The 22,221-nt window shown below is 44.1% G+C and overlaps 1 protein-coding gene across 4 annotated transcripts in view; it reads right to left on the bottom strand.

Moving 5' to 3' along the window:
• Nucleotides 1–1,925: 1,925 nt before the first annotated feature.
• Nucleotides 1,926–22,221, bottom strand: part of SLC35A3 (solute carrier family 35 member A3) — a 128,415-nt gene continuing 108,119 nt past the window's right edge. For all 4 annotated transcript variants that reach the window (XM_068242639.1, XM_068242642.1, XM_068242640.1 and 1 more), the window contains exons 5-8: nt 19,524–19,695; nt 16,123–16,241; nt 13,104–13,237; nt 1,926–2,558 (exon numbers count right to left, since the gene is read on the bottom strand). In XM_068242639.1, coding sequence (XP_068098740.1) covers nt 2,468–2,558; nt 13,104–13,237; nt 16,123–16,241; nt 19,524–19,695 — 516 coding nt within the window. In that variant the 3' untranslated portion in view covers nt 1,926–2,467. The remainder of the gene's footprint in view (nt 2,559–13,103; nt 13,238–16,122; nt 16,242–19,523; nt 19,696–22,221) is intronic.

The following is a 22,221-nucleotide window of genomic DNA, read 5'->3' as shown; positions in this document are numbered from 1 at the left end:
CGTTCAATTCTGGGTTGAAGATCCTCGAGTATCTGAAGAGCTGTGGGTTGTTCTTCATTGTAGGGTAACCAGCTGCAAGATGGGAAACCAGAACCAAAAGGATTTGTTTAGAGACTGGAAAAGCCCACTCTCCACTGGCAAAGCTATGCTATGTACAATTTTGTCTTCTTAAAATAAGAGGTATGTGCACGTCTTCAGATTCACATGAGCCAAAAGTAGCGCCTATAATGCACCACTTCAAGGCAGCAAGTTACTATCCAAATTGTTCCTTTTGTCCCTAAAATGCAGGGCTGTGGAGTCGGTACAAAAATCTTCCAACTCCGACTCCACAGTTTATAAAAACCACTGACTCCAACTCAGACTCCGGGTACCCAAAATGGCTCAGACTCCTCGACTCCACAGCCCTGCAAAATCCCACTATACATCTGGAATCACTGCTTTTTAGCAAAGCCATAGCCTATTAATTTTGCAGGGCTATATAGTCCAATGTGCAGACAGCTGTGACAATGTATTTTGGCTTTCATAAGTACATGGTATGGATTTTTTACAGCTCTATGAGAAGACTTGGGAGATATTGGTGTTACAGAGCATCCAACTCCATTTCATAGATCAGTGATTCTCAACATTTTATTGGCATATACCCCTTTTAAAACCCTGTACTCACCAAGTACCCCCTAGCATCGTAAACATTATCCCAAGTACCCCTTGACAAATATATATTTAATCATAATACATGATAATAGGTTCTAAACCATTTCCAAGCAGTTAATGTTACTTTTAATGAGGTAAAACACTAATTTGGTGTTATTTAAATAAGATTCATCATTTTCTAAAACTCTTAATTTGTTATTCTTGGTTAAGTATATGAAGCCTTAGTACCCCCTGGAACCATGAGAAGTACCCCTTGGGGTACGCGTACCACATGTTGAGAACCTATGTCATAGATAACAGAACCACTAGGATTTTTGTAGAGGCCCTAAAGGAACTCAACTTTACTTGTACAGAAGAAGCCATGCCACGTACAAAGATGAACAGTGATCATGTAGCTGGATCAGTAACAAATATCTATAGGTTTGTATATATACAGGGCCAGACAAAGCCACACAGCCCCAGGGCAAAATTAACCCGGGCACAGCCCAGGGGTCCCAGAGCCAGCTTCCGCCCTCCCCCCACAGGTCTCCCACGCAATAACATATTTCAGGTTGCTGAGAAGAGGCAGCTGGTGAGGATGGATAGCTGAAGACAGAAAAACGGGAGCACAGAGGGACCATGCGCACGACAGGTGAGGTGACTTTACTGACTAAACTTCACAGAGGCCCCTATATATAGTGGTTCACTGAGGCATAACGGAATGTGTATATGTGGAAACACACTAGACTCACACCTTATTCAGGTCTGTGACTCTAGAACTGGAAGCCGGTGCCAACTTCTGCAGGTACACCACTCCTGCCCAACGTACTTTCAGACCAAAGAAGACGACGGCACACAGAAGGCTATTTCAGGTAATCTGTATTGGAAGCATACAGTTACAGTGTCAGGACATGATAACGGAATGTGGACTGCCTAAAAGCTGATGGGACACAAAGGTCAGGTCTTGTCATGTCAAGGCAACAGATTGTGGATATATATGTGAAAGTAGAATCATGTGAACTGTTGATATTTTATTTTTGACCAGTGAGATCACACTAGAAAGGGACTTACCAGGTGGAAGCTGCAGGGCCAATCCTGCCTCTTAAAATGGTAATTTAAAACGTCCATGCTATTATAAACTTTATCTCAGATGGTTTTGACATACAGTTTTGCCTAAAGATGCCCTATGTAATAAACAGTGTTTATCAAAGCACTTGTGAGGTATTCTTGATTCCTTTGACTTGACCATAATCTGATATGGTTTATACACAAACAGATAAACAGACAGACACAAATCTGATAAAAATGTATTTATATTCCCTTGTTTTAGTTTATACAATGAGACATTCCCACCTGCAAAGACAGTGAGACGTTCAATTATATACAAAACACATCCTACGTTATTATCTGTCTTTTCAGTAAAAAAAAAAAAAAAAAAAAATCATAATGGAGCATTACCCATCTCTTATTTTAAGCTGCACCTTTGAATTAAGTGAGGTCAGATGCAGGTGGGTATCCCAGCCCAGAAGCCACCATGTTAAAACTCATTGGTACAGATTAAAATTTCCCATGGAAGGTAATGCAGTATTCATAGACCTGATCAGGAGCGATGTGCAATGATCCTGAAATATCAATGCCTTTAGGTTCAAGTATTAAAAAAAAATATATATAGCACTTCTCTTAAATAAAATAAAGGTCCATCACAAGAGCAGCAGTGTCTTGTCCCGCAGGCTCTTATTTCTCAGCAGCATTTCTGACTTTTGGCCTCCGCTTACAACTGTGTCGTGTGCAGCAGCTAGGAGGTGCTCTGGTACAATACTTCACTGCATTCCACATCTCATGCTTTAATCGGGTTTACAGCTGGCTTGGGGTCATAGCCGTACAGGAACGTAGCAGAGATCACAAACATTGCTCCAACGAAGAACACACTGTCATGAAAGAACAACAGATTTTATTTTTTTTTAACATTGCGTTTTATTAATGGTTAGCAACTTTTTGGATTAAACCGCACAAAATATTTTTAATCTACTAAGTACCGGTATTAAAATAAATGGTATTCAGGGTTAAAGGAAACATCAGGGAAATCTAACAAAATGAGCTTTACTTACCTGGGGCTTCCTCCAGCCCCTGGCAGCCGATATGCCCCTCGCTGTAGCTCCGGTGCCCCGGGATCCACTCTGTTGCGGATGCCGACCTCGCCAGGTTGGCATCTACTGCGTCGGCATCTGCAACGGAGCAGATCCCGGGACCCAGGAGCTACGGCGAGGGACATATCGGCTGCCAGGGGCTGGAGGAAGCCCCGGGTAAGTAAAGCTCATTTTAGTTAGTTTGTGATGTTTAGTTAGTTGATGTTTCCTTTAAAAAAAATTTCATAGCGATAACAAATAAAGCATGGGCCAGAGTATCAAAGAAATGTCACAAACGTCCGAAAAATTGAATACCCTACTTTTCGGAATATGAGACGCACTTTTTCTCCCCCAAAACTTGCGGAGAAAAGTGGGTGTGTCGCATATAATACAGAATAAGCTATGCAGTGCGCATGGAAGCTACCGTCATACTATACCTGTTCCTGCAATCCCCCCCCTCCCCCCCCGGCTCCTGCTTCCTGTGCGGTCCTTTTACATCCTCCATGATTCTCTGCCCATGGGTCCTGGTAGCGCGCTCCTCTTCTGGGGCAGCGGTATGCAGGGACACTGGCTGCCTACCGCTATGCAGCTAGTTTCATGCATGCTGTCCCTGTACACTAGCAGCGCACCAGCGCCGGGGGTCACGCAAACGTTATGCATGACTCCCAGCGCACGTACGCTGGTAGTGTACAGGGACAGCGTGCATGGAGCTAGATGTATGGAGGACCCGGCAATTCTGCACAGCGGTAGGCGACCAATGTCCTTGCCTACCGCTGCCCCAGAAGAGGAGCGCGCTGCCATGACCCATGGGAAGAGGATCAAAGAGGTTTCAAGAGGATCTCTGAAGATGCAGAAGAGGGCAGCACAAGAAGCAGGATCCAGAGCCAAGGGGAGAGGATCGCGGCAACAGGAGCAGGTATAGTATGAAAGTGTACTGCAGTGTAGTTTAGTGAAGTTAATTGTAGTGTAGTTTAGTTAAATGTAGTGTGGTGTAGTGTAGTGTATTGCTGTGTAACTTAGTTGGTAGGGAAGCAGGGATAAGAGCAGTGTAACTGCTAGAGACAGCAGGGATTAGTGTAGTTTAGCTGGACAGTGTAGTGTAGATAGAGTAGCTTAGAGACAATTTTGGGGGGTTAAAGGTGCAAAAGACACGCCTGCAGTATAGACGCACCTAGGCTTAGTTATTTTTTTTATTCCTGATTTTGCCCTCTAAGCCTATATATGCCTGAGCGCATTATATTCCGAAAAATACGGTACTTTCTTAATAACTTGATTAGGTATCTGTGAGGAAATAAAATATCCATGTTACATAATTCCTCTGGACAGTCTAGAGGCCTCCCCCATCCTCCATCACTGCACTGATTCAGCACTGGGACCCTCCGAACATATTCAACAAGAGCTTGTCGAATATGTGCTCAAGTCAAATCAACATTCAAACAACATCTCTAGTAGAGATGGCTGGATAGTAGTGCTATACGTTCCATGCAGCGCTCATCACAAGCTAATCACAAGCTGCCAGAGGTTCCCAGGCACAATGGAATAAAACAGATAAAGATTGTAACCCTCTGCACTGTAACTTTAAATGCCCAACTTTGTGCAGCCTGCAGTCACCAAGTGTTCAATAAATATAGTCAAGTGTGGCCATCACCAGGGTATAAAACCAGAGACAGTCTTTTGCATTGCGCAAAGGGAAATCATTTTATCAAAACAGCGAACAAAGTAAAGGAGAGGCTCCGCTGGGAGAGGGAATGGTCACTGTGGGTGCTGGGGGAGGGATAGGTCAGTGTGGGTGCTGGGGGAGGGAGAGGTCAGTGTGGGTGCTGGGGGAGGGAGAGGTCAGTGTGGGTGCTGGGGGAGGGAGAGGTCAGTGTGGGTGCTGGTGAAGGTCACTGTGGCTGCTGGGGGAGGGAGAGGTCAGTGTGGGTGCTGGTGTAGGCAGGATCACTGCTCGTGCTGGGGAGGGAGAGGACAGTGTGGGTGCTGGGGGAGGGAGAGGTCAGTGTGGGTGCTGGTGAAGGTCACTGTGGCTGCTGGGGGAGGGAGAGGTCAGTGTGGGTGCTGGTGTAGGCAGGATCACTGCTCGTGCTGGGGAGGGAGAGGACAGTGTGGGTGCTAGGTGGAGGGAGAGGACAATGTGGGTGTTGGGGGAGGGAGAAGTCACAGTTGGTGCAGCTGTTAGGGAGACACCATCTTACTTGCTCCCACACAGCTGACGTAATGGCCACACTAGGATTCCTGTCCGGAGCCTCTTCATGCCAGTGTCCTAGGCTGTAATGTAATGCATGTAATTGCCTATAAGGTATTTGCACAAACAGCAAAGTTTAGTGCACCTTATGTCTTAAACCATCTCTGGTACTTTAAGAGATAGCCCGTTCTCCTCTCGGGCTATCTCTTAAAGCAGTGTTCCCCAACCCTGTCCTCAAGGCCCACCAACAGTGCATGTTTTGTGGAAATCCACAGAGTTAATTAATTAGCTTTGCTGAGACACTAGTTACCCCACCTGTGCATGTTTGTGGTTTTTTTGCAAAATGTGCTGTTGGTGGGCTTGGAGGACAGAGTTGGGGAAGTAGGTCTTAAAGTATCAGAGATGGTTTAAGACATAAGGTGCACTAGACTTTGTGGTCTGTGCAAATACCTTATAGGCGATTACATGCAAATAGGGTCCAGTATGCATGGACCCTCAATGTCAGTTAGTGTTTTTACTTTGTTTATTGTTTTTATAAAGTGATTCCCTTTTGCATGTCTGGTTTCATACCCTGGTGGTGGCCACATTTTACTATTTATTGAGCATTTGGTGACTGCAAACAACATCTGCAAGAATGACCTTACTTATTATGGAATAATATGGGGTGGATTTGTAGGTTTCCTTTTTGAAAAAAATTGTTCTATTTTCAGTTATTAGAGAACATCAGACATGCATTTATAATAGAACCAAAATCACTAATAAAGTAATGTCCCCATCCCACTGTATCTCAAGAATGATGCAAAAATATATGCATTTAAAGGGAACCTGAAGCGAGGTGTAAATGGGGGCTGCCATATTTATTTCCTTTTAACCACTTAAGGACCAGCCTATGCTGGTCCGATCTGTGCTGCGTGGGCTCTCCAGCCCACCGCACAGATCGCTTTGAAGCCAGGGCGACCAGACTTCCCCCCTTTTTTCCCCACTAGGGGGATGTCCTCCGGGGGGGGGGGGGGGGGGGGGGGGTTCTGGTCGCCGTCGGCCATCTGCGCTTTGCGGGGGGGGGGGCTCCTCAAAGCCCCCTCCGCAGCCATTTCCGCCCTCTGCCTCCTTACCTCCCTCCCTCCCTTCATGCGCAGGACGGAGTTCCGTCCTGCGCATTGAAGGATAGGCTTCCACCTATCAGATGCTGGTGATCCCCGGCCAATCAGAGGCCGGGGATCGCCGATCTGCCTTACGGTGCTGCTGCACAGCATGATGTAAACAGCGGGGATTTCTTCCCCGCGTGTTTACATTTTGCCGGCGAGCCGCGATTGGCGGCTCTCCGGCTGTTCACGGAGACACCCTCCGTGAACTGACATGGAAAGACCGCTCGATCGAGCGGCCGTTTCCATGGTAACCCACTTGACGCCTATGGGCGTTAGCTGGTCGTTAAGTGGTTAAACAAAACTGTCAATCTTGCTGATCTGTTTAGATGCAGTAGTGCCTGAAACAAGCATGAGATAATCTTGTCAGAAACCTCTGAGCTGCATGCTTATTCAGGGTCTATGGTTAGAAGTATAAAAGCCAAAGGATCAGCAGGCCAGCCAGGCAACTCATATTGTATAAAAGGAAATAAATATGGCAGCCTCCATATATCTTTCACTTCAGGTTCCCTTTTAATTAAAGGGAACCTAAACTGAGAAGATTATTTCCTTTTAAAATAATACCAGTTGCCTGACTCTCCTGCTGATCCTGTGTCTCTAATACTTTTAGCCTCAGCCCCTCAACAAGCATGCAGATCAAGTGCTCTGACTGAAGTCAGACTGGATCAGCTGCATGCTTGTTTCAGGTGTGTGATTCAGCCACTACTACAGCCAAATAGATCAGCAAGACTGCCAAGCAACTGGTATTGTGTAAAAGGAAACATCCATGTCCCTCTCAATTAAAGCGGATCCGAGATGAAAAAACTACATAAGATATATAGACAAGTTACTTGTTATAGTTAAAGTTTAGATGGTTTACACAGCAAATCTAGCTGCAAACAGTTTTAATACAATATGATTATTTATTCCTGTGATACAATGACAGCGGCCATGTTGTTTGTAAACATTACACAGAGGCAGGCTTATCTGTATCTTGAGCCATCAGCCTAAAGCAGGCCATACACTGGCCCGATTTGCACCCGTTTCGACAGCAGATTCGATCACTGGGATCGAATCTGCTGCCAATCGTTCACGCTACACGCCGAATTTCGATCCATTTCGTCCGATCCCGTCGAGCGTGCCGTGCGGAAAATAACTGTCGATCGCCCGCGGGTAAAGAGCGCATCGCTAGCGGCGTTCGAGTGCCCGACGACCGACGCAATAGAGCCCGCATACATTACCTGCTCCGCCGGCGCGACTGCAGTCTCCCGGTCACCGCTGCTCTGTCTGCGCTCTGGTCTCCAGGTCCGGCATGCCTCGCTTCTTCTAGCCCGGCAGGAAGTTTAACCACTTCCCGCCTGCCGTATGTACAATTGGCGGCCGGGAAGTGCACCCCGCAAGGACCGCCGTATTGACAAATGGCGGCGGTCCTTGTAGGGGCATGTCATCCGTGACGCGATCCTCCGCCTCCGCCTGGCGCCGCTCACCCGCCGCAACATCCCGCCGGCCATACGGAAGCGCCGGCGGGATGTTAACCCGACGATCGCCGCATACAAAGTGTATAATACACTTTGTAATGTTTACAAAGTGTATTATAAAGGCTGCCTCCTGCCCTGGTGGTCCCAGTGTCCGAGGGACCACCAGGGCAGGCTGCAGCCACCCTAGTCTGCACCAAGCACACTGATTTTTTTACCCCCCCTGCCCCAGATCGCCCACAGCACCCATCAGACCCCCCCCCCTGCCCACCCCTTAGACCCCTGTTTGCACCCAATCACCCCCCTAATCACCCATCAATCACTCCCTGTCACTATCTGTCAACGCTATTTTTTTTTATCCCCCCCCCTGCTCCCTGCCCCCTCCTGATCACCCCCCACCCCTCAGATTCTCCCCAAACCCGCCCCCCCCTGTTTACTGTATGCATCTATCCCCCTGATCACCTGTCAATCACCTGTCAATCACCTGTCAATCACCCGTCAATCACCCCGTCACTGCCACCCATCAATCAGCCCCTAACCTGCCCCTTGCGGGCAATCTGATCACCCCCCCACACCAATAGATCGCCCGCAGATCCGACATCAGATCACCTCCCAAATCCATTGTTTACATCTATTCTCTCCTCTAAACACCCACTAATTACCCATCAATCACCCATCAATCACCCCCTATCACCACCTGTCACTTTTACCTATCAGATCAGACCCTAATCTGCCCCTTGCGGGCACCCAATCACCCGCCCACACTCTCAGATTGCCCTCTGACCCCCCCCTTATCAATTCACCAGTGCATTAATTACATCTGTTCTTCCCTGTAATAACCCACTGATCACCTGTCAATCACCTGCCAATCACCTATCACCCATCAATCACCCCCTGTCACTGCCACCCAACAATCAGCCCCTAACCTGCCCCTTGCGGGCAATCTGATCACCCACCCACACAAATAGATCGCCCGCAGATCCGACATCAGATCACCACCCAAGCGCAACGTTTACATCTATTCTCTCCTCTAAACACCCACTAATTACCCATCAATCACCCCCTATCACCACCTGTCACTGTTACCCATCAGATCAGACCCTAATCTGCCCCTTGCGGGCACCCAATCACCCGCCTACACGCTCAGATTGCCCTCAGACCCCCCCTTATCTGTCCTTCCCTGTAATAACCCACTGATCACCTGTCAATCACCTGCCAATCACCTATCACCCATCAATCACCCCCTGTCACTGCCACCCATCAATCACCCCCTGTCACTGCCACCCATCAATCACCCGCTGTCACTGCCACCCATCAATCAGCCCCTAACCTGCCCCTTGCGGGCAAACTGATCACCCACCCACACCAATAGATCGCCCGCAGATCCGACATCAGATCACCACCCAAGTGCAGTGTTTCCATCTATTCTCTACCCTAAACACGCACTAATTACCCATCAATCACCCCCTGTCACTGCTACCTATCAGATTAGACATCTATCTGCCCCTAGGGCACTCAATCACCCGCCCACACCCTCAGAATGCCCTCAGACCCCAGCCCTGATCACCTCGCCAGTGCATTGCTTGCATCTATTCCCCCCTCTAATCACACCTTGAGACACCCATCAATCACCTCCTGTCACCCCCTAGCACACCTACCCATCAGATCAGGCCCCAATTTGCCCCGTGTGGGCTCCTGATCACTCGGCCAAACCCTCAGATCCCCCTCAGACCCCCTTCCGATCACCTCCCCAGTGCATTGATTGCATCTATTTTCCCCTCTAACCACCCCCTGAGACACCCATCAATCACCTCCTGTCACCCCCCTAGCACTCCTATCCATCAGATCAGGCCCAATACAACCTGTCATCTAAAAGGCCACCCTGCTTATGACCGGTTCCACAAAATTCGCCCCCTCATAGACCACCTGTCATCAAAATTTGCAGATGCTTATACCCCTGAACAGTCATTTTGAGACATTTGGTTTCCAGACTACTCACGGTTTTGGGCCTGTAAAATGCCAGGGCGGTATAGGAACCCCACAAGTGACCCCATTTTAGAAAAAAAGACACCCCAAGGTATTTTGTTAGGTGTATGACGAGTTCATAGAAGATTTTATTTTTTGTCAAAAGTTAGCGGAAATTAATTTTTATTGGTTTTTTTTCACAAAGTCATTTTTCACTAACTTGTGACAAAAAATAAAATCTTCTATGAACTCGCCATACACCTAACAGAATACCTTGGGGTGTCTTCTTTCTAAAATGGGGTCACTTGTGGGGTTCCTATACTGCCCTGGCATTTTAGGGCCCCTAAACCGCGAGGAGTAGTCTAGAAAACAAATGCTTCAAAATGATCTGTGAATAGGACGTTGGGCCCCTTAGCGCACCTAGGCTGCAAAAAAGTGTCACACATGTGGTACCGCCGTACTCAGGAAAAGTAGTATAATGTGTTTTGGGGTGTATTTTTACACATACCCATGCTGGGTGGGAGAAATTTCTATGTAAATGGACAATTGTGTGTAAAAAAATCAAACAATTGTCATTTACAGAGATATTTCTCCCACTTAGCATGGGTATGTGTAAAAATACACCCCAAAACGCATTATACTACTTCTCCTGAGTACGGCGGTACCACATGTGTGGCACTTTTTTACACCCTAAGTACGCTAAGGGGCCCAAAGTCCAATGAGTACCTTTAGGATTTCACAGGTCATTTTGCGACATTTGGTTTCAAGACTACTCCTCACGGTTTAGGGCCCCTAAAATGCCAGGGCAGTATAGGAACCCCACAAATGACCCCATTCTAGAAAGAAGACACCCAAAGGTATTCCGTACGGAGTATGGTGAGTTCATAGAAGATTTTATTTTTTGTCACAAGTTAGCGGAAAATGACACTTTGTGAAAAAAAACTATTAAAATCAATGTCCGCTAACTTGTGACAAAAAAATAAAAACTTCTATGAACTCACCATACTCCTAACGGAATACCTTGGGGTGTCTTCTTTCTAAAATGGGGTCATTAGTGGGGTTCCTATACTGCCCTGGCATTTTAGGGGCCCTAAACCGCGAGGAGTAGTCTTGAAACAAAAATGACCTGTGAAATCCTAAAGTTACTCATTGGACTTTGGGCCCCTTAGTGCAGTTAGGGTGCAAAAAAGTGCCACACATGTGGTATCGCCGTACTCAGGAGAAGTAGTATAATGTGTTTTGGGGTGTATTTTTACACATACCCATGCTGGGTGGGAGAAATACCTCTGTAAATGACAATCTTTTGATTTTTTTTACACACAATTGTCCATTTACCGAGGTATTTCTCCCACCCAGCATGGATATGTGTAAAAATACACCCCAAAACACATTGTACTACTTCTCCCGAGTATGGCGATACCACATGTGTGGCACTTTTTTGCACCCTAACTGCGCTAAAGGGCCCAAAGTCCAATGAGTACCTTTAGGATTTCACAGGTCATTTTGAGAAATTTCGTTTCAAGACTACTCCTCACGGTTTAGGGCCCCTAAAATGCCAGGGCAGTATAGGAACCCCACAAATGACCCCATTTTAGAAAGAAGACACCCCAAGGTATTCCGTTAGTAGTATGGCGAGTTCATAGAAGATTTTATTTTTTGTCACAAGTTAGCGGAAATTGATTTTAATTGTGTTTTTTCACAAAGTGTCTTTTTCCGCTAACTTTTGACAAAAAATAATATCTTCTATGAACTCACCATACTCCTAACGGAATACCTTGGGGTGTCTTCTTTCTAAAATGGGGTCATTTGTGGGGTTCCTATACTGCCCTGGCATTTTAGGGGCCCTAAACCGTGAGGAGTAGTCTTGAAACGAAATTTCTCAAAATGACCTGTGAAATCCTAAAGGTACTCATTGGACTTTGGGCCCTTTAGCGCAGTTAGGGTGCAAAAAAGTGCCACACATGTGGTATCGCCGTACTCAGGAGAAGTAGTATAATGTGTTTTGTGGTGTATTTTTACACATACCCATGCTGAGTGGGAGAAAGATCTCTGTAAATGGACAATTGTGTGTTATAAAAATTAACAAATTGTCATTTACAGAGATATTTCTCCCACCCAGCATGGGTATGTGTAAAAATACACCCCAAAACACATTATACTACTTCTCCTGAGTACGGCAATACCACATGTGTGGCACTTTTTTGCAGCCTAACTGCGCTAAGGGGTCCAAAGTCCAATGAGCACCTATAGGCTTTACAGGGGTGCTTACAATTTAGCACCCACCAAAATGTCAGGACAGTAAACACACCCCACAAATGACCCCATTTTGGAAAGTAGACCCTTCAAGGTATTCAGAGAGGGGCATGGTGAGTCCGTGGCAGATTTCATTTTTTTTTGTCGCAAGTTAGAAGAAATGGAAACTTTTTTTTTTTTCTCACAGTGTCATTTTCCGCTTACTTGTGACAAAAAATAATATCTTCTATGAACTCACTATGCGCCTCAGTGAATACTTTGGGATGTCTTCTTTCCAAAATGGGGTCATTTGGGGGGTATTTATACTATCCTGGAATTCTAGCCCCTCATGAAACATGACAGGGGGTCAGAAAAGTCAGAGATGCTTGAAAATGGGAAAATTCACTTTTTGCACCATAGTTTGTAAACGCTATAACTTTTACCCAAACCAATAAATATACACTGAATGGGTTTTTTTTAATCAAAAACATGTTTGTCCACATTTTTCGCGCTGCATGTATACAGAAATTTTACTTTATTTGAAAAATGTCAGCACAGAAAGTTAAAAAAATCATTTTTTGCCAAAATTCATGTCTTTTTTGATGAATATAATAAAAAGTAAAAATCGCAGGAGCAATCAAATAGCACCAAAAGAAAGCTTTATTAGTGACAAGAAAAGGAGCCAAAATTCATTTAGGTGGTAGGTTGTATGAGCGAGCAATAAACCGTGAAAGCTGCAGTGGTCTGAATGGAAAAAAAGTGGCCGGTCCTTAAGGGGTAGAAAGCCCTAGGTCCTCAAGTGGTTAAACAGTAGAGCGCCCTCTACTGTTTAAACTTCCTGCCGGGCTAGAAGAAGCGAGGCATGCCGGACCTGGAGACCAGAGCGCAGACAGAGCAGCGGTGACCGGGAGACTGCAGTCGCGCCGGCGGAGCAGGTAATGTATGCGGGCGGGCGGGGGCAGCAGCAGCAGTACCACCACAACAGATTGTGAACGGTTTCAGGCTGAAATCGGTTCACAATCTGTTTGCTGTAAAGGTAGCCATACGATCCCTCTCTGATCAGATTCGATCAGAGAGGGATCTATCTGTTGGTCGAATCTGATGGCAAATCGACCAGTGTATGGCCACCTTAATCCCCTCTCCTTCTCCCTCCTCCCCTCTGCCTCTGAAATCAATGGCTAGTAACACCTCCCATGGCTTTTTTAGTTTATAGGGAATTAGAGTATTAAAACAAAAAAGTATTTGGCTTGAGGAATGCCCTATAAACAATAGGAAAGGAACACAATTATGCAGTGTGTAAAAGTTCACCTCGGATCCACTTTAAGGAAGCTGACTGCATAAAGTTAAAGCATTGTAATTATCATACTACCTTGTGGGGACAAAGTCTTGTAACCAAAAGTAGGAGATTAGTGTTGAAAGAATGATGGAGAGAGAAGTGGCAAAACCTTTCAGGATATTGTCTGCATACTTAATGACAGCAGCAATGACCAGTCCACCCAATGCCTGCAAACCAATAATAAAAAAGTCAGTCACATGACCTAGTACATTGTAGCAACCAATCAAAATTCACCATTGTTTTGTATGACTGTAAGAAACTGCACATTTTAGGAAATTACAAGGGTTATTTTGTTTTTTAAAGTAATTCTGTTCATTTATAAGTTCGTTATGCACAAATATAGGTTACTGTACATAATATACTGGTATGCTGAATCTTTTGTTACAAATTTATACAACCAGTTTTCAGGCTCTCTGAAGTATGAATATAAAAGTTAGGACAATTAACTGGGACAAAGAACAACAGGAAGGTTGTTCTGCTGTCAACATCTACTTGGCTAAAGAATGCTTATGGTGACCCCCATAATGAAAACAATGGAAAGCAATGCCCAGCACTGGGTAAGTAAGTTCAAAGCTAAAATGGTGGAATGGGTAGTTTCCCTTTTTGCTTTGCATTTCTTCCTCTTTGATCAGGTCAACCTACCATGTGTGTTGTTCCATAGATAAGTTAAAAGACCTTACGGCAGGGCTTCTCAAACATGCATATGCCCAGTATGATTTTTCAGGTCTATGAAAAAGCTGATGAACAGCTGTTTTTAGAAACATGCATATGGCATAATTTTGTACTGCCTGGAAGCTCAGGGAGTCCCCTCCCTACCTACAAAATTTGGCATCTGTGGGGGCCATGGTTGCAGAGATCTTCAAACTCCAATGTAAACAATAATGGGGAGCATCTCTGATGACTTTTAATCAATTGGAGAAATGCTACTTTAATATGCACGCTCTGAGCTCCAAGCTCAAAATGGCCCCTGCTGTACATTCTCTGAAAACAGCTGTTCATCAGCTGATTCAGAGATCTGAAACATCGGAATGGGCATGCGATACGCCGACTCAGGCTGCTGCGCTAGAAGTTGATTGTTGGAAGAAGTGGAGAAGCATACAAGCCAAGGAAGTGATTGATCAGCAAGCCTTCCCCTAAATAGCCAAGGAAGGGCCTGACGCACTATTCTGCGGTAAAGTTGCCGTGTGCTGGGAGCACAAGCAGGACTGTTGAATTGGTAAAAAAATTATCTGACTACAACTCAAACTCCTTAATTATTGATCCTACTGAATCATACTCCTCTACTTTGCATATAACAATCTTGTTGATTGAAAGTATGCAACATAAAAGGCATTTCATCACTGATAAAGTTTAGGCATCAGCTGGGCAACACTGTGGCATAGTGGGCAGCACGGTGGTGTAGTGGTTAGAACTCTCATCTTGCAGCACTGGGTCCCCAGTCCGAATCCCAGCTAGGGCATCATCTGCATAGAGTTTGTATGTTCTCCCCGTGTCTGCATGCGTTTCCTCTGGGTACTCCAGTTTCCTCCAACATCCCAAAAACATACAGACAAGTTTATTGGCTTCCCCCCGTAAATTGGCCCTAGACTAGGATACATAAATTACTCTATACATTCATAGACATATGACTATAGTAGGGATTAGATTGTGAGCCCCACTGAGGGACAGTTAAGTGACGAGACCATATACTCTGTACAGCGCTGCGGAAGATGTTGGCGTCATATAAAAACTAAATAATAATAAAATATTGCATCTAATTTGGGGAAACAAAACTAAGCTCCTGGGCTGGAAGTTGACACTCTACCCTGTCAACTGACCCAGCCTGTCATTGCCAACTTGAATTCCCTGGCACATTTTCTGTATAATAAGATTTACCGGAGACCCATTTTAGCTGGGTGTTGGTGTGTAGCTCCACCACCTTGCAGACAGAGGCCTCTACCTTTTCTATATCTGATAAAGAAAAGGCCAGGGCCATTTTCTGCAAGGTGACAGAGCTATGCACCTGAACCCAGCAGATACGGGCTTTCAGTGAATCTTATTAAACAGACAATGTGTTGGGGTATTCTAACTTTTAAGCATTAGTGTGCCTCTATATTTTTCATGTACACACGAGATGCACTGTAAACTTAGGATATAGCTGCAGAGTAGCAGTTAAATAAAAACTAGTCCTTTGCAGGAGTACATGCAGAGGGTCCAGACAGGAACAAAGAATATCCATCAGGCCCTGGGCAATCGAACTATGGGTACATCTACCCATAGTTAGGCATAGTGTACCTAAAGGCAATCAACAAAAATGATCTTTAACTTGGCTTCACTTCACTTCGACATGGCAGTTGGCCTAAAAAGTTTGCACACCCATGCTCTAGAGGATTCAGAGGCTTCCCTCTACCAAGGTATCTTAATTTTGATTCTTTACCGGCTACTACTTAGAAGTAGCTAATTGGGGGCAGCGCAACAGGATTTTTTTTTGGAGGGGGGCTGCATAATTTAGGGGTCACTGTCTACTTGGAGGTGGGATGCTGTCTGATGGGGGGGGGGGGGGACAGGTCACTGACTACTTGAAGGGAGGGATACTGCCTAATGCAGTCACTGACTACTTGGAGGGGGGAATGTTGTCTAAGGGAGGGATACTGCCTAATGCAGTCACTGACTACTTGGAGGGGGGAATGTTGTCTAATGTAGGGGTTCACTGTCTACTTGCAGTTGAGATGCTGTCTCATAAGGGCCATTGGCTACCTAGAGTGAGAGCACTGCCCAGTGGGGGTCACCGGGTACCTCATTTGGGCACGCTTCCTAATTTGGGGGGGGCGGGGGGGGGGGGGGAGGAGGCTTTCATTGATTGGTCTAATTGTATGAAACTGCACACTTAGCACCCCACAACTGCATAGGTGAAATGAGAGGCATTTGAAGCGCAATTACATAACATAGGTAACAAAAATATTAAAATATCTTCAAAACAATTTAAATCTCAGCAGTCAGATCTGAAAATGTATGTTGCACTTAGCCAGCTTTAAGCAGATTGTGATGTTTAACAGCAATGCTGTAGTATTACCTGAAGAACAACGACGGTCCAGGTTATATTACTGTACCCTTGAAAGAATCCGCCCTTTGAGACACTATCTCCATCATAGACAAATACTCCAATAAGACCAAAAATTCCACCAAAGAAACCTGTAAGAGTAAAAGTTGAGCCATCAGTAGATGACATTGGTATTCAGGTGATAAAAAGCAGGCTGCAACTAATATCTAGGGAGATGAGATGAATGGAGCTACATGCTGGATCTATACCGATTGTTGTGAGGCTGCTGTATACATGCTGGTCTGACGCCATATTTTCGGCCATGGCAGTCATTATTATCCGCCACAGATGAGTTCAGACCAGCGTGGGTATGAGGCTCAAGGATTAAAATCACTTATATAACAGTGAAGACACTGTATGAAATCTACACTGTGAAGATAACTGTATCCCTGTATTATAAACATGTACAGCATTCGTTTTTTTCATACAGCCAGAATCAAAATTACTACCAGATTAAAAAAAAAAAAAAAAAAAAAGAGCTGGCACATCCAAAGTTAATCCTTATTGGTTCCATGTAAAAGCATATAGCCGGCGTTTTGGAGCCACCTAGGACCCCTTTATCAAGGCAATGTTTGCTTGGAGGCAAGCAGCAGTAGCCTGATCACAGATGAATACACATCACTGCCTGCCTGCGTGAATGTCTAGAGGAGCCCGACTCCCACTTCCACTACAGGAATCTTTGTACAGCGGGAGACATATTTTTGCCTCAGAGCAAACCTTGCCTTGATAAAGGTGCCAGACATATTTTTGCCTCAGAGCAAACCTTGCCTTGATAAAGGTGCCAGACATATTTTTGCCTCAGAGTAAACATTGCCTTGATAAAGGTGCCCTACGTGGCTCTGAAATGTTGGCCATATGCTTATACATGGAACCAATAAACATTAATTTTGAATGTGCCACCTCTTTTCTTTGTTGAATACTGCATAGAGGGCGTCATACCTCTTTTTCAGCTGTTGCGCTCCCCTTAAAAACTATGAGTTTAATCCTTTAGTGTGTGTGAGACAACACTACAAATGTGATACTACCAGAAATAAGTCTGAAGTCTTGTGCAGTCTGCTTTCCTGAGCTGCATGGCATCTTTAAGGTGACCACACACACGATACAATACATTTTACAGCAATTTGATTAAAAAAAAAAAAAAAAAAAAAAAAAGGATTGGATTTCCTGAAAAATCGAAAGCTTTTTTTTTTTTTTTTCTTCCATTCGAGCAAGAAATCCAGTTGGATTTCCCTTTTTTCAGTTTTTGTGAAAATTTAATGGTGTGTGACATATTGTCAATTTATTGATGCTTATAACAAAACTATAAGGATTTCCAAAACTGATTCTGCATTAAATTGCAGTATACATACTGGTCTTAGCTCAGTATACATTATCGCTAAGGCGTAATTTTCTGTCATATCATAAAACATTCCATAAGGTAGTGATTGTTTTATGAAATATGATCATAGCCATTTGCTTTTTATATTAGTTTTAATAGGCCCTTAACCACTTAAGGACTGCAGCCTTAAAACCCCTTAAGGACCAGACACTTTTTTTTCCCACTACTGAGCACTACTGATCCCAGGATGCTGTTTCCTGATGAGGCCGATTGAAATCGGCAAAACATGTCGAGCTATACAGCACCCTAGTACCAGCTGACCACTCAAGTTACCTGGACCCTGTCTTACCACAGTGGGAACAAGTTTTCTCTCGGATCAAGCCAGATGAAGGAGCAACCATTTGGACCTGCGTATGTATAATCACACTCACGCTTTGCCTGCATGAACTGTGCTGCCATTGCTTTATTGCATTAGAGGAGCTTCCAGGCCCACAGTCCTTCTCTTGTTCTGCGAGTGGGAGCATCAGTGGACATTGTTACACAAGGGCAGGAGTTCCTGATTCTCATCTCAACCCCTGAATGAGACTTTTATTGCTATATGTGCAACTAATCTCTGCATGGCTCGTTTTCTATTGTGTGTACATCTACTATCATACGCTTTGGCCCTGGCTGGAACATTTCTGGCTTCCACTGTTGAAATCTATTAGTGGACTTTGCATCCATTATCCCTCTACTTCATATTGCTTCCTGCATATGGGATTACAGTTGGACTCCTTCTGGTCATATCTCTGTCCACTACTCTTTGGTGCTATTTACCATGCAAGTGCTGTGGAGTCAACTACCATCTAATGGGTCTAGGTAGAACTTTATGTATATGGCATAGGGGACTGCAGCCCCTTTTTGCCTCATGAGTGGTCGTTTGGGTAAATTATATTTATGTCAGTACATGAGATCAATTATGCAAAATATTTATTGGTTTTTTAGATTTTGGTAATTGTAGTTGATGTAAAAAAAGTGTTTTCTATTTTTCACATGTGCCCAAGAGTCAATCTTTTTTTGGGCTAGTAAATGTTTATTGTTGACATGGTGCATGTGAAGTCTATATTTATCTGTATAGGTATATATTTTTCTGTATATTAATTTTGGTCTTGTCCGATATCAACCCACCATTTTTAGTAATTTTGAAAATATTTTTACACATACCCATGCTGGGTGGGAGAAAGATCTTTGTAAATGGACAATTGTGTGTAAAAAAAAAAAAAAAAAAAAATTCTCATTTACAGAGATATTTCTCCCACCCAGCATGGGTATGTGTAAAAATACACCCCAAAACACATAAAATACTACAAAATTAATCACCCCAAACTCCCTGGGCCGACTGCGGGGCTCCTTCCGTGAGAGGCAGAGCTTTAGGCTGTAGCTCCACCTCTACACGCCCCTCTCAGTCTTCTTTCACTGAGAGGGGCGGGGGAAAGGCGGAGATACGTGCGGATTGATGCGCATAGAGGCAGAGCTGCAGCTGAAAGCTCTGCCTCCTTAGGGCAGCAAAATCCACGACCAAGAAAGTCGGGGATTTTGCCAGGGGTGATTAGTTTTCAGCTGCTGGCATGCGGTTTTTTTTAAGTTGGGCAAACATGCTTAAGAGGTTTTTAAAAGAAAAAAAAAAATGATTTTAACGAGTCTTCAGAGTCTCTTTAATTTACTTTATAATGTTTGGTTGGCATTTGGTCTCAGTCCCCCACTGTACCGAATGTAAAGAATTAGTAAAGGACAGTTCTTTAAATGAGAAAGAATAGGAAAGAATATATTTGGAAATATTTAATGCAAATCAAAAGAAAGTCAGACACTGCTCTGTAAGATCTTATTCCAAACTCATATTCTGCATTCAACATTCTTCCAAAGTGCTCTAGACCAAATAAGCAATAACAAAAACTAGTAAAAACAAGTAAAAAAAAACAACCCAAAAACATCATGACAAATACAGTATTAGCAAATATTGTGTGATCTGCAAACCTTTATCACATCTAATATCTGTACATAAATGCTGGGGACTTACCAAGCTGTATATTCCTAATCCACACTGACTGCTTAGTCTCTTTAAGAATCTTTTCAAAATAGACACCAGCAAAACCACTTGAGAAGCATGCAATGAGGACAGCCATGAGGCCAACAAAGCCCGAGCCCGCTGAAAGGTCTTTAGAGGGAGTGCTTGGTTCATCTGTCGGCCACTAGAAAAACATACAGAAAATACAGCCCTATTAACACAAAGATTTCTTCAAATGTTTTAGTGTTCTGCTGAGATCACATTATACAATTATTATAGATTAGACATTTGTTTTCATATAAAGACATTGGGAACAATCCAATGCACTTTTTCTCCTAAGTTTTCTGCAAGGAGATAATTTTTCATCTTGTGCTTAAAATAACCTTTGTAGTCTGCAATTTAAAAGGTACCAAAAAGCAGGCGAAAAAGTACCGTCACAATTATTTTCTTGCTTTTGGTGGCTTAAAGCGGATCCGAGATGAAAAACTAACTATGACAAGTAACTTGTCTATATATCTTATCTAAAGTTTAGATTTTACACAGCAAATCTAGCTGCAACCCGCTTCAATAGTTTATGATTATTTTTTCCTGTGATACAATGAGGGCAGCCATGTTCTGTTTGTCACAGGCTGAGGGCTGGAGATGCTATCAGCTTGCCTGTGTGTAATGTGACAAATTCAGTCCCCTCTTCTCTTCCCTCCTCCCCTCTGCCTCTGAAATCTCTAGCTAGTAACCTCCTCCTGCCCAGACTGAGCTCCCATAAGCCCTTGCTACAGTGCCAAGGCACTCTAAAAAGCTGTGGGCGAGGCTTGTTTAGTTTATAGGGAATTAGAGTATTAAAACAAAACAAAAAAAGTATTTGGCTTGAGGAATGCCCTATAAACTATATGAAAGGAACACAATTATGCAATGAGTAAAAGTTTATCTCGGGTCCACTTTAAAAAGCATTTTTATTTACAATGTGAAAATATCACCTAGGATAAGATATGAAAAAAAATGAATTGGATCGGGCACATTGGGCCTTATTTAATTCACCTTTTCTCCTAAGTTTTCTCCTAGGTGATAATTTTTTATCTTCTGTTTAAAATAACGTTTGAGCACTCTGCGATTAAAAGAAAAAAAAAAAAAAGTACTGTCAAAATGATTCTGAGCATTTTCTTGCTTCCTGGTGGCTTAAAAGGCATTTTATTGAAAGGGTGTGAAAATATCACCTGGAAGAAAATGTGAATACAGGCTATTGAATCTAAACAAAATATATATATATAAAAAAGGCACTATTGGGAATACTGGTTGATGGTCAGTTAAAGGGGAACTTCAGCCTAAACAAACATACTGTCATCAAGTTACATTAGTTTTGTTAATAGGAATAGATAGGTAATATAATCTCTTACCCACCCTGTTTTAAAAGAACAGGCAAATGTTTGTGATTAATGGGGGCTGCCGTCTTTGTCATGGGGGCAGCCATCTTTTTAGTTGAAAGGAGGTGATAAGGAGCAGGAGACACAGTTCCAACTGTCCTGTGCCCTGATAACCCCTCCCAGCTGCACACGCTAGGCTTCAAATGTCAAATTCAAAATGGAAAAAAAAAAAATTGCACCAAAACAGCAGAGCGAGAACAACAACATCAGAAATCCCATCATACTTTGCACAGCATCAGGGGAAAAAAGCCCAGACAGTCTTTTTCTGTGCAGCTAAAAATGAGGCTTGTATAAGAGAAACAAAGTTCTGATGCTGTGAAACTGTTAAAGAAACACTAGGCCTTTTCAGTGCTGCCAAGTCGATTTTTAGTCCAGAGGTTCACTGCAACCATATTTAATGCCAAAGAAGCAAGTAAAATTTTGGGATGCATAAAATGGAGTATTATACTACTCACTTTATATAAATCATTTGTGAGGCTACATTTGGAGTATGGGACACAGCTTTGGGCACCTCATTATAAGAAGGACATTAAAGTTCAAGAACAGGTAAAAACACGTGCCCCAGGAAGTAGTTATGGCAAATGTTATATCTGTATTTAAAAAGGGGCCTGGAAGCTTCTCTAGCACTGAAGGACACACACACAGCTATAATTGCTAGGTTATTCCCAGCGGTGTTGATCCAGGGATTCTATCTAACTGTCATCTGTAGCAGCAGGGTGGTATAGTGGCTAGCACGCTCGCTTTGGTGGGTCCCAGATTTTAATCCCAGCCAAGGCACTATCTGCCCGGAGGTTTTATGCTCTCCCTGTGTCTGCGTAGGTTTCCTCTGGGCACCCCAGTTTACTCACACATTGCGAAAACATACAGATAAGTCAACTGACTTTTACCTAAAATTGGCCCTAGACCAGCACTGGGAAAGCTACGGCCCGCATCTGGCCTGCATGCGCTGTTACACCGACAGGCTGCCGGATTCCCCTCCTTTGGGGAAATTGCACACGGGCAGCGGGAAATTCGAAACTTACCTCGCTCACGGAAGTCCCACATTGTGTCTCCATGGCAACAGGACTTCCTATGACGTGACATCAGGAAGCGCCAGCATATTACACGCTGCCAGCCAGCGTGTAATACACTGGCATGTTCTGACGTCACATCAGGTAATGTCCTGTTGCCATGGAGACGCGACGCAGGAATTCAGCGGCAGAGAAAAGGAGCGCCGTAACTATATCAAGGAGCGGGCGTAACTTAAGCACGCATGCTACACAGCACTACCACGCGTAGCGTGTGCATGCTAA

Source organism: Hyperolius riggenbachi, chromosome 6 (assembly GCF_040937935.1).
Source record: "Hyperolius riggenbachi isolate aHypRig1 chromosome 6, aHypRig1.pri, whole genome shotgun sequence".
NCBI classification, from domain to species: domain Eukaryota; kingdom Metazoa; phylum Chordata; class Amphibia; order Anura; family Hyperoliidae; genus Hyperolius; species Hyperolius riggenbachi.
This window is presented reverse-complemented; position numbering and strand designations above follow the sequence as displayed.